The sequence below is a fragment of the Lepidochelys kempii genome, chromosome 20 (assembly GCF_965140285.1).
Source record: "Lepidochelys kempii isolate rLepKem1 chromosome 20, rLepKem1.hap1, whole genome shotgun sequence".
NCBI classification, from domain to species: domain Eukaryota; kingdom Metazoa; phylum Chordata; order Testudines; family Cheloniidae; genus Lepidochelys; species Lepidochelys kempii.
The window spans coordinates 24770628-24786293 of NC_136399.1; the positions used below are offsets into that span (position 1 = coordinate 24770628).

A 15666-nucleotide genomic window follows, 5' to 3' on the forward strand; every position below is an offset into this window, starting at 1 on the left:
CATTGGGTGGTTGGTACTCCTGGGCCTGGGACTTAACAAGTGCAGCTCGAGGGGAGACAAACTTCCCCCCTCAGGGGAAGCTGGCACATAGCGCCAGGGGCTGCTGGTGGAGAACAGCAGGACGGGAGGCAGGAGCTGCCGTGCTCTGAGCAGAGCCCCCGGCACTTGGGCAGCTGCCCAGTTCTCTCCTGCAACATGAGAGCAGCTCTGGGTGCTGCTGGAGAGAGAGGGTGTTGGAGCAGGGCCTGTGTGTTCCTCCACTTCTCCCCCACGCCCCTGGCTGCCCACCTCTCACCATCGGAGGGACTCCCCCATGCCCGTCGTTCTCTGCCCCTATTTACTCCTTCCAGCTCATATCATAGATTTCCCCACCCCCCTTCTTCCCCTGGGCTGGGGCTGCTCGGGGCTTGTCCCACAGGCTCTACTCCTCCTCCTGGCTGGGAGCTAAATCTGTGTGTGAATCTCCCAATTTCTCAGCCCCAGGGGCAAAGAGGAGGTGGGGTCTGGACCCTACAGCCAGCTGTGGAAACTCTATTTGCAGGAGTGGTCCTAAGCTGCTGGCTGGGGCTCCCCGTGTCCCCTGTATTCCTCCTCCCCCACTAGGTTTCCCCACCCTTGAGGCATCTGGCTCTCTCTGCCTTGACCGGGCCCTGAAAGTTTGCAAGGTAGCAGCTGGGGCGTTTAAAAGTTGTGGCAGGATCGACCCACAGCCCCAGGCCCTCACAGGCTTTCTCTGTACAACGTGGTGAGCCCTGCAGGGGGGGGCAGGTTTAAAACCATCCATCCATGCAGGAGAGCAGGGCCTACTCTCGCAGACACAGCTGGACAGGACCCCTGGGCTGAGGCTGCTTCCCTTGGCCTTTGCTAAACAGCAGCTGCTCTGGCTTAATTCAAACTGGGTTTGAGCCAATTTCAACTGGAGCCAAACAATTGGGGGGGGGGGGGGTTGGTTCAGTTGAAAACCTGGCTGTGAGTTAAGGGGCCTGGAGTTTTTTTGACCTGGTTTGGCTGAAGGTGGATTGAGGCTGGAGTTAAAGGACACGGTGATTCCCTGCTGGGCCGGTGAGGCCCCGGGGGCCCTTGAGCCAACTCTGTACCCATCTCAGTCCAGCCCCCCAATTCCTCCAGACTCAGGGGATGTGGACAGCTCCCTGCTTCGAAAGCAGGCCCTGAGCGGCTGTGCCTTGCTTTCCCCCTCCCTCAAAGGAGACGACACCCCCACCTTTCCGCTCTTAATCACAGCAGCTGGCCCTGGGCATTTCTGTGAGCCCAGCCACTCAGCTGCAGATCAAACCGGGTTGGGGCAGGTGCCCTCAATGCTGGCCCGGCTCTTGCTCTGCCTGGCTTTCCAGCCCTGGGGGGCGGGAGGGTGAAGCAGCTACACCCCCTCAAGGTGTTTTTGGGTTGAGACCAGAAGGGCAAATTGGGACCATCTCCAGCCACCCGCCCACAAACTCCACCCCCCAGATCAAGCACAAATTCTGGCTGAGCGGGCCCTCGGCTGCGTAGGCCAGGGGTCAGTCTGGGCTTAAAAACTGCCCCCAATGGGCAATCCATCAGCCCTGGTTCTGCCCCCTCTCTCTTAGGGGCTTGGCCAGCCCAGCTGTGAGCTCGGGGGCCAGCAGGAATCTCCTCCCTGTGAGCTGAGCTCAGGGCCGGTCTGGGTGCTACCAGCCAGGAGCAGCCAGCCAAGGGGTTTTTCTGTCCACGCCCTGCAGTGGCTCTTAGGAGCGTGACGTGAGCCTGCCCCCCGCGAGCTGTCGACCCAGGGCGGTGAGGGCAGCATGGACTACTACCAGATGTGAGCGGTTTTTAAGCCCTGAGCTCGGCGGTGGGAGACCGGCTCTCCAGGGGCCCAGGGAGAACGGTTTCAAGCACCACCTGGGAGAGTTGCTCCTTATTATATGCAGATGCAGCCACCTCTGGGGTGGGACACAGCTGCTTCTTATATGCAGCTCCCTCGCCCAGCACTGAGATGCAACTCAGAGCAGAAGATGTAGCTGTTCAAACTAGGCTCAGGCTCTGAACCTGCTGGCCCACCCCCATCCAGGGCCCACCCCCATCCAGGGCCCCCCCCCGGGTTCTACTCCTGCCCCCAGGGGCCAAATACCAGCTCCCCACTGCCACCCCCATGGCACAAACGTGAGAAAACAGGGCCGTGCGCAGGAGCAGTGCTGTAGCTAATGATGAGGACCTTTCCCTCATCTACGCCCAGGGGCAGGTCCCACCCTGGGGCATTCCTGGTCCAGCCACAGGCCGACATCACTTCTCCAGCAGGGTCCTAGCCCAGGCTCCGTACCCCACTGAGGGAATGTGAGCCAGAGGCACTGGGCTGGTAAGAGGGGCCACCAGCCCTGGTGCAGCCCTGGGAGGATACTGAGACAGTAACACCTGGGTCAAGAGGCCCTGGCCTGTGTTTCCTGCACCGCTACCCCGCCCCCTTCACCAGCCCACTTTATTTTAAACGTGAGCTAAGTTTCTGGAGGTGGGACTGGCCCCATCGCCTCTGTCCAGCAGAGCGCACCAGCCCTGCACGAGAGATCTGAGTGATAGTAGTTCCTTGTGGCAGAGGGGGAAACTGAGGCACACAGCTGCTCCTGCCATACTGCAGCCAGCCTTCCCAGCAATGCCCCCACCACCCTCCCCTGCACAAGACCCCACTGAAGAGCAGCTTAATAAAATTATATTTAAAAAGGCAGGAGCCAGACTGTGAAAGAAAAGGGATTGAGCCATTTCCCCCAGCCACAGAGGGGTGAGGCTCCCCCCGCATCTCAGCCGCCTCCCCCCCCATGTCCAGTCCCGGCTGGCGAGTGAGGGTAGAGGCCGGGGCAACCCAGCGCTAATGAAACGATGCCTCCAAGATTGAAGTTTGCAGCAGGGCCCCCCCCTGTTTTTCGGGGATGAGAGTTGAGGGGACCAGAGCTGGGTCCAGCATGGATCAGCCAGCAGGGGGTGCTGCACCACCAGGGCCCTGCCCGTAGCTGGGGAGACAGGAAGCAGACGGGTCTGGGTTGCTGGGGATGGGGGGGGAGCACTGATGAGCCTCCAATTAGCACCCCCCCATTTGAACCGTTCATCTGGCAGCACCAGATCTGTCTGGGCTCAGCTACCTTTGGCCCAGAACCAGGCCTCTCTGCCATCTCATCTAGGTGTCGGGGCCGCGCCCCCTGGCTATGGGGGGCCACCTGGCTCTGGGGTTTGGCCCCTCCTTCCCCTGGCCACAGGGCGTCTCTGCGCGGCACGTCCCGGCTCACGCCGTGGTCTCCTCCTCGATGGGGTTCTGCAGCCAGGGGCGGTAGCCGGCGCTGGGGGGGCTGCTCCGGGCGGGGGACTCCTTGGCGGCTCCAGGCTGCAAGAGGAAGGATGTGTCCACGAGGGGCCCCGTATCCTGCGGCGAAGGGAAGCCGCCGGCCACAGGGGCGGCGCTGTCGGGGTGAAGCAAGGAGACCTGGGACTGCTGGGCAAGGTCCGACTCCTCGGGCAAGGCCTCCTCGTGGCTGCCTGTGGCCCAGTGCCCGGCTTCCTCGCCCCCCTCCCAGCCCCGCTGCTCCGGGGCGAAGGGCCCCTCGCTGAGGGGCAGGCGGCGGGCGGGGGGCCCACAGCTGCAGTCCGTGCTCTGCGTGTCCTGGCACAGACAGCTGTAGGAGGTGGAGGCCTCCGAGACGCAGCTGTTCTTGCGGCGCAGCAGCGAGAGGCGCCGGCCGAAGCTGCCCGGGGCGGGCCCCGCGGACAGCAGCCGGTTCAGGAGGTGCAGGGGGACGTGGCGGCTCGGCTCCAGCCCCTCCTCGATCTCCTCCAGCGGCTGGAACTGCATGTCCTCCTTGGGCAGCCTGCAACGGAGAGACCGGGGATTGGAATGCAGCCACCTCTGGGGTGGGGCAAAGCTGCTCATTCTACATACGCTGAGCTGCAGCCAGCTCTGGGGTGGGGCACGGCCCCTCATTATACAGGAATCCCTCACCCGGCACTGAGCTGCAGCCAGCTCTGGGGTGGGGCACGGCCCCTCACTATACAGAGGTCCCTCACCCGGCGCTAAGCTGCAGCCAGCTCTGGGGTGGGGCACGGCCCCTCATTATACAGGAATCCCTCACCCGGCACTGAGCTGCAGCCAGCTCTGGGGTGGGGCACGGCCCCTCATTATACAGGGATCCCTCACCCGGCACTGAGCTGCAGCCAGCTCTGGGGTGGGGCACGGCCCCACATTATACAGGAATCCCTCACCCGGCACTGAGCTGCAGCCAGCTCTGGGGTGGGGCACGGCCCCTCATTATACAGGGATCCCTCACCCGGCACTGAGCTGCAGCCAGCTCTGGGGTGGGAGGCTCCGAACTAAGCAGGTTCCAGGAAGGGGCGGCATCGTTACCATCCTATCCGCCTTAGTCAGACCTCAGCAGAGACGCCCAAGTGCCCCTGGGATCCTGGTGGTCCAGGGGCCAACCAAGGGAGCTCCCCCAGGCTTACGTCATGTCGAAGGTGGAGCCCTGGAAGGACGGCTGGTGCAGCAGGAAGACGGTGGCCGCCGTGTACGGGGCGCGGGGGTTGGAGGCGTCCCAGTAACGGTCCTTCTCCAGCAGGGGCAGGTCATTGTACATCTCGTCCACCGCCATCATGGAGACCTGGGGGGCAGGGGAGGGGTCAGGATCCCTGGGTTCTAGCCCCCACTCTGGGAGGGGAGTGGGGCCAGTGGTTAGAGCGGGGGCAGGGCTGGGAGCCAGGACTCCTGGGTTCTATCCCTGGCTCTGCCCCAGACTGACTGGGTGAGCTGGAGCCAGACACTAAGTTGGGGGAAGGGTCCCTGCTGGGTGTCTGTCAGGACCACACAGTCTATGGGGCTGGCAGCGGGGTGGGGGGAAGCACCTGGAAATTGCGGTCGATCAGCAGGTTGGTTTCGAAGTCGTCGTCGTCCTCCCCAAAGGGATTGATCAGCTGCTCAGCCACCTGGGGGGAGCAGGGCTCAACTGGAGTGGGGGGGGGCAGACCCTCCCCCAGCTCCCTGCCCCCCCAAAACCCCTGCCAGTCCTGCCCCTCTCCCTGCCCCCCCAACACCCCTACCAGTCCCGCCCCCCCCAGCTTCCTGCCCCCCCAACCCCTTCTGGGAGTCTTCCCACCCTCATACCCTGCCTGACCCCCTTTGCCAGCCCCAAACCTGCACCCCTGTCTTGCCCCCGCCCCCCAGGAGCCAGAGAACAGCCCCCCGCCCCACACCTTGAGCCAGCCCACGTAGAAGAAGAACTGCAGCAGGGTGAAGACCGGCACACACAGGTCCAGGTCGTGGCCCTCATAGCCCTGGGCTGGGTCCAGGAACTGACGCCCGATCAGACAGGCCACGAAGAAGCTGTACACGGCAATGGTCACCACCTGGGGGCGGGGGCGGAGAGTCAGGGCAGCGCCGGGCCCAGAACCCCGGCGTCCGGGCTCCCCAGCCCTGCCCCTCCCCTCCCCATCCCATCCCAGGGCCTGGAACCCCGGCGTCCGGGCTGCCCCTCCCCTCCCCTCCCCATCCCAGCGTCCAGGCTCCCCAGCCCTGCCCCTCCGCTCTTCATCCCATCCCAGGGCCGGGCCTGGAACCCCGGCGTCCGGACTGCCCCTCCCCTCCCCATCATCTCCCCTCCCCATCCCAGCGTCCGGGCTCCCCAGCCCTGCCCCTCCCCATCCCAGCACTGGGCCCGGAACCCTGGCGTCCGGGCTCCCCCAGCCTCCACTCCATGGGGTCGGAGCTCACCTGTGTGTAGACCAGGGGGACGCTGATCCAGTCGTAGTGGAATAACATGCTGCAGTTTGCACGGAAGTGATTCAGCTCCTGTGGGGGGGAAAGGGGAGCAGATCTCTGCTGGGGGGGCAGCTCTACAGCCCCCCAGGGACAGACTCGGGGCATCCCCACGAAATGCCCCCTGCCCAGCAGAGCCCCCACCACTGCTAAGGTGTCTCCCCACACTGGGGTCCCCTCTAGAGCTGGGGAGGGCTCAGTCTCCCCCATCAGCCCCCAGTTAGTGCTGACAGAACACAGCCAGCCGGGGGCTGAGCAGAGACCCAGCAAACTCATTACCTGGCAGATGAGGCCCTGGATTTGCCAGTCACCACCAGGGCCTGGATTCAAACCAGGTAGGACAAGTGGTAGAACCCAGGCATCCGGGGCTCCCACGCCCCTACCCAGAACCCAGGTGGCCAGGGCTGACCCACCCCCCTCCCCACCCACAGCCGGGCACAGAACCCCTGGTGCCAGGGTTCCCACCCCATCCAGAGCCAGGCACAGAACCCAGGCATCCGGGGCTCCCACACCCCGAGCCGGGCACAGAACCCAGGCATCCGGGGCTCCCACACCCCGAGCCGGGCACAGAACCCAGGCATCCGGGGCTCCCACACCCCGAGCCGGGCACAGAACCCAGGCATCCGGGGCTCCCACACCCCGAGCCGGGCACAGAACCCAGGCATCCGGGGCTCCCACACCCCGAGCCGGGCACAGAACGCAGGCATCCGGGGCTCCCACACCCCGAGCCGGGCACAGAACGCAGGCATCCGGGGCTCCCACACCCCGAGCCGGGCACAGAACCCAGGCATCCGGGGCTCCCACACCCCGAGCCGGGCACAGAACGCAGGCATCCGGGGCTCCCACACCCCGAGCCGGGCACAGAACCCAGGCATCCGGGGCTCCCACACCCTGAGCCGGGCACAGAACCCAGGCGTCCCCAGTCAGTCCCCCACCTCCGTTTCCACCCACCTCCATCAGCATCTTGAGGGCGCAGTTGTCCCGGACGCGCCCCTCCTTGCGAGCCTGGGCCGCCAGGTTGGTGAACCAGACACAGGGGATCCAGTACTTGTTGTAGGACGAGGTCAGGTTCTCGTATTTCTTGCGCTCCTCCCGGGTCATGAAGCCTGCGGGCGAGAGGAAGGGGTCACCCAGCCGCCCCCACAACCCAGGCCGGGGACCAAACCTGCGGCCTCTGCGCCCTGCAGCCCCTCCGGCCCCAGCTGCAGGGACTCACATGTCTCTGCGAGGTCTGGCCACCAGGGGGAGCAGGAGAGGCACATGGGGTTCGCCTCCAGCATGAGCACCCGGGACCCCTGGGGCACAAACTCCCCCAACCTCAATGCGCGGGGGGGGGGAGGGGAGGAGGATTGTTACCGCCTGCCCCTCCCCCAGTTAGACGCCCCTTTCGTCAGCCTCCCTGGACAGTCCCCCCACCCTTTAAACAGATGCTACACTGGGACCCCTCACCTGGCACTGAGATGCAGCTGCTTCTGGGGTGGAGCGCAGGGGCTGTTTATCCAGGGACCCCTGGCCCGGCCCTGAGATGCAGCCTCCTCAGGGGTGGAGCGCAGGGGCTGTTTATCCAGGGACCCCTGGCCTGGCCCTGAGATGCAGCCTCCTCTGGGGTGGAGCAGGGGCTGTTTATCCAGGGACCCCTGGCCCGGCCCTGAGATGCAGCCTCCTCTGGGGTGGAGCAGGGGCTGGTTTATCCAGGGACCCCTGGCCCGGCCCTGAGATGCAGCCTCCTCTGGGGTGGAGCAGGGGCTGGTTTATCCAGGGACCCCTGGCCCGGCCCTGAGATGCAGCCTCCTCTGGGGTGGAGCAGGGGCTGGTTTATCCAGGGACCCCTGGCCCGGCCCTGAGATGCAGCCTCCTCTGGGGTGGAGCAGGGGCTGTTTATCCAGGGACCCCTGGCCCGGCCCTGAGATGCAGCCTCCTCTGGGGTGGAGCAGGGGCTGTTTATCCAGGGACCCCTGGCCCGGCCCTGAGATGCAGCCTCCTCTGGGGTGGAGCAGGGGCTGGTTTATCCAGGGACCCCTGGCCCGGCCCTGAGATGCAGCCTCCTCTGGGGTGGAGCAGGGGCTGTTTATCCAGGGACCCCTGGCCCGGCGCCGAGATGCGGCTGCTTTTGGCACGGAGGCTGCTTCACAGCTGCACGGCCGCGCCAAGGTTTTGATCAGGCCGCGACGTGAGACCTGGGCACGGCTGAAGCAGCGGGAGGGCGTTCGGGAGGCGGTCAGGAATTCCCGGTGCCGGACGCCGGCCAGGGTTCAACGCGCCCCCCGCGGCTCGAATGCGAAGTGGCGTTTTACTGGCCGCGAGGGGCCCTGGATTTTGTCTCCCAGCTGATCGGGGCAGGCGCGCGCCCCCTGCTGAGCCCCCGCCCCCGGCACCGACCTGCCTCCACCACGTGGTCGATGGTGGGGAACCGCTTGAAGACGGCCGTGCTGACGGAGCGCAGAAGGAGCACGGCCGAGAGGCTGCCGTAGCGCATCAGGGTGCGGCGGTAAAGCCGGCCTCGCTCGTCCCCGCCGTGCACGGTGCCGGAGATGGTGCACATCAGGCGGTCGGGCAGGGGCATGCAGGTGTACTGGCTCCACCAGCGATTCACCACCAGCGTGACGTAGAAGCCTGCAGGCAAAGGGACAAACCCTGGAGTCAGGGGCCGAGCCGGCCACAGGACCCCGGCGTCCTGGCCCCCAGCCCTGCCCGGGGACATCAAGCCCCAAAGCCAGACAGGTCAGCGGGGTCCAATGGGGCTGGGAGAGGCTCCGTTAGTGCCCCTTCCCCAGCTGGCCAGCAGGAGTCGCTCGCTCTCATCCCCATTCGACTGGAGGGTCCCAGCCCTGGCTTGAGGGGCCTAGCGGGATTCGAACCCACGGCTGGTCCCTCCCTGGTGGGAGAGCTGAGCCCCCACCCACAGCCCACGCCCCCCCATCCCCCCTCATGGCGCTACAAACAGCCCAGAGGGGCATTCTGCCCCCTCCCAGCACTTTTTCACAGGGGGGATCCAGTAGGGCCCATATACCCTACAGTGCCTGCCCTGAGAGAGGGCAAAGGGCCTGGGGGAGGAGGGCACCTGTCTCACGCAGGGGGCTGGGCGGGGAACGTGGGGGGTCCCGGCTCGTACCCAGCACGAAGGAGACGGGGATTAGGTTGGCGTAGTTGTTGCAGTAAATCACCAGTTTCTCAAAGTAGCGTTTCTGATCCTCGGCCAGGACAAAGCTGCGGCGGGAGGGAGAGAAATGCAAGAAGCTCGGTGCCCTCGCCCGTGGGGTTTCCACACAGACCGCGCACGGGGATGGGGCGCCCACACAGACGTGCAAAGTGATGCCCGCCCCTCCCCCCCATGAGAGTGCAAGCACACAAGCGTGCGAGGGGCCGGGGGCCTGCTCTCCACCCACGTGTGCAAAGAGCCACAAGCGTGGGTGCAAGTCGCACGCCCACCACAGCTGTGCCCAGGCCCAGGGGTACACGCGCGTGCAAAGGGCCCCCCCTCACCGGTAGGTCAGGCTGAGCCCCAGGTAGGTGGCGAAGAAGGCCAGGAACTCCTTGTACAGCAGCTTGTAAATGCTCCCGCGCCAGAGCAGGAGCAGTTTGTAGAAGCCCCCGAAACGGGCGTTGGCCACGCGGGCCGTGTAGGTGACGGTCATGGCGGGGTGGTGAGGGGGACACGGGCCCTGCAGAGACACATGGACAGCGATGGCCACGGGGCCAGAGAAATCAGAGACGGGAAAGGGCGGAAGGGATTTCAGGAGGGCAGGTGGGTCGCCCTGTGCCAGGACTGGGGGCGACCCTCGTCAAGCCTGGTGCCACCCACCTGCACGCCAGGTGTGGCCCCGCTAGAGCCTTGGTTGTGTCACCTCCCCCGCACACCCTGTCTGTTGGCAGGGTCTGTACAGCGCCTGGCACAGTGCGGTCCTGGGCCGGGACTGGGGCTCCCGTAATCCAAATAAGGAGGGAACAGGGGAGCCCAGGGAACCCCTGGCGTGGGGGGGGGGGCAGAATGTGGACCCTAGTAAGGGTGCAAGTGGATAATGGGGGAGCACACAGCCCTTGGCCTGGGGGAAGGGTCACAGAGCACCAGGCATGGGGGGCAGGGAGTCCCTGACACAGAGGGGGATGGGAGGGGCGCTACCCAGGCAGCTTGCAGGGTGGTGGGGGGATGTGGAGTCTCTGGGACTTCACGTAACCCACTAGTAACTCACTGTATGTTAACCAGTCCTCAGCGAAAGAGACCCCCCCGGCCCGTAAACTCAGAGTCACTATTCCCACCTTGTAAATTTCCCCCTCACCCCCAGATGTTTGCCCGAAATTGGGGAGAAAAGAAAAGAAAAAAGAAACTCAGCCCATGGCAAGTCTGTCCCTTCCCACCAGGATCTCAGACCCAGCCCCCTTTCTGGACTGCTCAGGAATCAGCTAATTCATTATTAATGTCCCCAGCCTGCTTTGCTTCCCCCCCCCCCCCAGCAAGGTTTGAAAGCCCTTTGCAGAAAGAAATTCCACTCACAAGATGCCACCCCGCTCCTCCTCTTTGTCTTGCCTTTCGCAAGGAGCCCAGAACCTTCCTTTGCACCGGGGATCGAGATTTTAAGGCCAGGCCCTATGTTTAGCCCAGGTGGCCATGAAAAGGCCAATGTTATCGGAGGGTTTGGGTTAAGACAGGGCCGAGGGCGGCCGGCGTGTTCCCAAGCCAGAGAGTTACACGCAGGGAAACACAGAGGCAAGATCGAGCCAAGGGAATTTGACGGGCGATCAGCAACTTTTGCCTTCTTAACACCCCTCTGTCAAAATGGGGTGTAAGCCCATTGGGGCGGGTCATTTCCCTAGGCTGGGAGACTCCAGCCACCTCTAAGATCGGGACCCCAATGGAAATCGAGGAAGTGGCTGAAATAGCTGGCAGAGAGCAAACGCGGCCCGCAAGTGGCATGAAAAGAGGCTGGGGAAAATACAAGTGAGGCAGCAAGTCTGTGCTCCTGTCCCCCATGTCGTCACAGCCGCACCTGCCCGGCTCTTAAAAGGCACCTACAATTATTGCCTTAGGGGAAAGGGGCCTTTTGTAAAAGCATTCCTTCTTTCCCAGCAGAGCTAAGTGACCCCGGGGTCTGCATACAGCAGGGAACCCACCCTCCAGCCCCCCCCCCCCCCCCCCCGCTCTGAGCTCTAGATCAGACTCCCAGAGCTGGGCAGGGATGTCTAGCCCTTAGAGTAGGAGGGGGACACATGGCAGCTGGGAGCCAGCACTCCTGGGTTCTGTTCACAGCTCCCAGCCACCTACTCTAACCACCAGGTGACCCCACTCACCCTCCCATTGCTGGGAACAGAATCTAGGAATCCCGACTCCCATTCCCCCCAGCCCTAACCACTAGACCCCATTCCCTCCCAGAGCTGGGATAGAACCCAGGAGTCCTGGCTCCCAGTTTAAACCATTTTCCACAAAGGGACGTTACAAAATGTATCCAGGTGGGGGAGGGGGTTTAAAGTGGTAAATTTTTAAAGCTTCAACTAACTAAACTTTCCAAGAATAATTCGATCGTCACTATTAACAGCATATTCCCAAGCTCGCCAACAGCCACCACTAAACCCGTCCGTTATCATCATATTCCCAGCTCAGCCAGTCTGATAACCACAAGAAACGAGCACATTTCAATAGTTAAAGAGCAATTATGAAAAATATTCCCAAAGTATTCTAACACCTAGCAGGGGTCTATCTGTGGGTGACAGGGGTCAGATTCATGATCTCACTGTCTTGCCAGGCCTGTCATCTCTCTGAGCCCCCAAATGATTTTCATACTCGTTATTGGGATTTTATTGCAGCCCCTTTCAAACTAGCCCAACTGCTCCGAGACTCCTTGTTTTAACCACAATTCTTCTGATCTCGGGTCTTTTTGTCCTTCAAGCTTCAGCTCCCGGAGTCATGTGATGAGCAGACGCTCCCCGGAGTTTCTCGCCTTGCTAGCTACAGAAAAAGGCTTGAAAGTGTCCGGCTCCAGCAGCTGCGACAGCAGAGGGCCAATAAAAACAGCCCTCAGGTGACCAGGTTTGTCAGCGCCTGTCTGGAGATTTTGTGACTGGTGGCGTGGGGTGGGGGGGCACTTACTGACATCAGTTACACACACCCCCGGGCTTGTACAGCATGACTGGGGCTCTGAGGTGCTACCGTAATACACCTAATACTGTTCAGCCCCCAGCACAATGGGGTTCTGATCCTGGGCGCTACCATAATGACACCTAATCCTTTGCAGGATTGGGACTTGACAGGCAGGGCTCAAGGCTCCAGTCTGGAAAGGAGCTCAGCCCAGGGCCAGGTCTGCGGAGCTCCCCATGGGGAAAGAGGGGGTGTCTGTGGAGATCCCAATACAGGCTCACTCCCCCCACCCCAAAGTCCCCACTGTCTGCTCCGCACCGCACACTCCCACCCGCCATTCCCACCACGGCAGGGGCCTCGGATTTGGGGGAGCTTTGCACTGACCTTGTCTGGATCTTCCGGGTCTCTTTGCAATCAGACGCTGGTGGAAGAGAAATTAAACTGAAGGCAGCAAATCTATCCCCACTCTTCTCCTGGGGCGGGGCAAAAGGAGACAGGGCCTGGGGAGGAGCTGGCTGCTAAGCAGGTGAAGACACCCAGGGACCTCCAGCAGCTGGCAGCGGGACACCAAGGAGCTATTGCAGCTGCTTAAAGAGACCCCACTCCCCTGGGCTGCTGTTTAAATACCTCAGTGCCCACCCCTCTGACCTTTGTCCTCTCAGAACCCCCCCTACACATGGGGCCTGAGGCAACCGGCTCCCTCCCTCCTGTATTGGCTTCTTCCTTGGCTCTGTTTGACAAGTCAACACCTCCAAGGCTTGATTCCTCAGTAGGCAAACAGCCCAGACAATGGACTTTCTCCAGCCGGGAGTCTCCAAAGCCCCCAGCACATTCTCCAGAGTTTTGCAACCCCCCTTCCCAGAAATGCAGGGCAGCCAGGACTCCTGGGTTCTCTCCCCAGCTCTGGGGGGGAGGGGGGAAGTGGGGTCTGGTGGGTAGAATGGGGGGGTTTTGAGCCAGGGCTCCTGGGTTGTATACCTGGCTGGGGTGGGGGCAGGGAAGAGAGTCTAGTGGTTGGAGTAAGGGGGGAACTGGGAGCCAGGACTCCTGGGTTCTATACCTGGCTCTGGGAGGGGAGTGGGGTCTGGTGGTTGGAGCAGGGGGGTTGTGAGCCAGGACTCCTGGGTTCTCTCCCTGGCCAGGGGGCGGGAATGGAGTCTAGTGGTTGGAGCAAGGGTGGACTGGTAGCCAGGATTCCTGGGAGGGGGGTGCTGGGTCCTGCCCTCAGCCCCTGGCCAGGTGTGACCCAAGCGAGCAGGGCCCTGGGGCACTGCTAAGTGGGGTGATGATCACGACCATAATGAGCAAGGCAGCTGCTGTGCCTGTGGGCAGGGGCTGGTGCAAACCCAGCACATATCTGACTAAGCACCCAGCTGCCCCCCCCCCCCATCAGCCCTGCCCTGCCCTCTGGAAACAATGCGGGCTGGGGGCTCCCTGCTGGTGGCCTAGGGCAGGGTGAGCTCAGCCCTGCCCCAGAGCAACACACATCAACCCCTCCCCACACATGGGCTGGCAGGGGTCACTGGGGCAGCACCTAGCCAGAGGTTGATGCAATACCAGGCCTGAACCCCCCCTTCCCCCATCATCTCCTCTCCCAGCTCCTCCCTGGCACATGGACCTACCTGCACTCCCCCCCACCCCCCTTCCTGTTTGTCTGCAAAGCCAGGGCTGGCAAGCGAGGAGGGGGCAGCTTGTGCCGGGTTAGGCAGTGGGGTGGGTAGCGTGGAGGGGAAGGGAGGCATCACTCCCAGCACAAGGGAGTGGGGCTGATACTGTTCTGGCAGCCCGGCACCCCTGCAAATGATGGCTGTAGAACCCAGGAGTCCTGACTCCCTGCCCTAACCCCTCAACCCAACTCCCCTCCCAGAGCAGGCCCTACTGGGCAGAGTCAACACCCCAGCTCTGAAACCCACCCCCTCATGCACTAACAGGAAATAGCCATGAGCAGGGCACTTGCCCTTTAAGATCAGCACTGGTGCCCACCGCCTTGCTGGGCAGCTTGGAGACACACGGCTGAGCGGGTCGGCACTAATGAGCCCCCCCAGCCCCTTGCTGGGGCAGACGCAAGTTCCAGACACGGACGCGGAGAGACTTACATAACCCCCTCCTGGACGCACACGGGGCCCCACGTGTTTCACGACCCCATCGCTGACGCCTCACAGCCCTGCTGCGGGCGAGCGCGGGCAGAGACGGCAGCGGGAGAAGCTGTAGCCTGCCCTTCCGGCCCAGGCAAAGCCAGAGTCTGGGAGGCCCAGCCACGGCCCCACCTAAGAAGGGAACCGAGGAGTCCTGGCTCCCACTGTGCTGTTCTGACTACTAGGCCCTGCTCCCCCCACCCCCCAGTGCTAGAACCTAGGAGTCCTGGCTCCCAGCCCCCCTGCTGTAACCCCTAGACACCACTCCCCCCTCAGCTAGTGAGAGAACCCAGGAGTCCTGGCTCCCAGCCCCCCTGCTGTAACACCTAGACACCACTCCCCCCTCAGCTAGTGAGAGAACCCAGGAGTCCTGGCTCCTACTGTTGGCTTTGATCCACAAGACCAGGGGTTCTCAATCTGTTGTCCTGGTGCACTCAGAGGCTTCCCATGTGAAAGGGGGTCAACCCCGCATTATGAATTAAAAACATGTTTTTACATATTTAACACCATTATAAATGTTGGAGGCAAAGCAGGGTTTGGGGTGGACGTCAACAGCTTGTGACCCCCCCATGTCATAAGCTCACAACCCCAACCCCCAGTTTGAGAACCCCTGCACAAGACCCACCCTCCTCGTTAATGACCATCATTTGAAGCCCCTGGAGATAAGGCTGGTGCAATCCCCCCTCCAGCTTCCCGGCAGAGCCTCAAGCGGCTGGGAAGGAGCCAGGCAAACAAGACAGGCGCTTGGTCCCCTTCCCCCAGTGCCCAGGCAGAGCAGGGCAGCAGAGATGGGCCAGGGGGTAGGCCCCCAGCACCCTGCCAAGCCCAATTTAATAACAGCCTCCGGGCCCAATTCCACCAAGCAGAGGCAATTGACAGGGGGCTGGATTCAAACCGGGGTCACCCCAGTTTGCTCCATTTGCTGTCAGGGAAGGAACCAGGTCACCAAACCCATGGAGGGAAGGGGGGTTTCTGGGGGCAGCCCCCACTCGAGATCTGGGGTCTCCAGTGCCGGGGGGGGGGAGGGAACAATGGCATCTTGGCTTGCTCCCTGTTCCCAGCCATTGCAGGGGGATCCTGTCGGAGGGCCTGGCCTCCTGGCTGGCACTTGAAATCATTATCCACCGGATGATTGTTCATCCAGCCCTCCCTGGATGAACAACCTTACAGCTCTCTAGGGGGTCGAGAGGTTCCCCCACGGAAGACTGGGGCTCTCATCGTACAGAGAGCTTGGGGGTCATGAGTTTGAGGGCCTCAGCCGCCAACCTGCCTTGCCAGGAGATGCGGACTTGAACAGGAAGCTGCATCCCCCTCCACGCTGGAGGAAGCTGCCCACAGGAGGCAAGGGGAGCCGAGCGACAGATGGGCTGCTCTAACTGATGCTGGGGCCCAGAATACAGGGAACGCCAAGGGGACTTGAAGCCCCACCCCCTCAGCCCACATGCAAGGATGGAGTGACTGAGAATCCAGCCCTGCTCCCCCACCAGTGCCAGGAGTTGCTTTTCTCCCTTCTGTGGGAGAACAGTCACTAGGCTCCATCCCCACACCAACCCCCTTGTCAATAGATCAATCGCACCCACAGAGGGATGACTGTCCTTCCCCAGCCCCTCTGCACTGCGTCACTGGTGCAGAGAGTGGGGGCGACAGAACCCAGGCATCCTGACGCCCCGTGTCCCTGCTCTAACCACTCGCTA

At 62.8% G+C, this 15666-nt stretch overlaps 1 protein-coding gene across 1 annotated transcript; it reads right to left on the reverse strand.

Annotated features, from left to right (window-relative positions):
* Nucleotides 1-2703: 2703 nt before the first annotated feature.
* Nucleotides 2704-12765, reverse strand: BEST2 (bestrophin 2). The gene is made up of 10 exons (XM_073318212.2): nucleotides 12222-12765; nucleotides 9251-9429; nucleotides 8880-8974; nucleotides 8147-8380; nucleotides 6719-6873; nucleotides 5723-5800; nucleotides 5206-5358; nucleotides 4858-4938; nucleotides 4462-4616; nucleotides 2704-3830 (listed from the first exon to the last, which is right to left on the reverse strand). Exons 2-10 carry the CDS (start codon nucleotides 9400-9402, stop codon nucleotides 3251-3253), a joined length of 1683 nt encoding a protein of 560 aa, XP_073174313.1. The 5' UTR covers nucleotides 9403-9429; nucleotides 12222-12765; the 3' UTR covers nucleotides 2704-3250.
* Between the last annotated feature and the right edge of the window lie 2901 nt (nucleotides 12766-15666).

Coding starts and splice junctions, on each gene's coding strand:
- BEST2 (XM_073318212.2), bottom strand. CDS start 9,402: ATGACCGTCACCTACACGGCCCGCGTGGCCAACGCCCGTTTCGGGGGC. Junction 6,874..8,146: donor CGACCACGTGGTGGAGGCAG/GTCGGTGCCGGG, acceptor TCTCGCCCGCAG/GCTTCATGACCCGGGAGGAG. Junction 3,831..4,461: donor GGCTCCACCTTCGACATGAC/GTAAGCCTGGGG, acceptor TCTCCGTTGCAG/GCTGCCCAAGGAGGACATGC.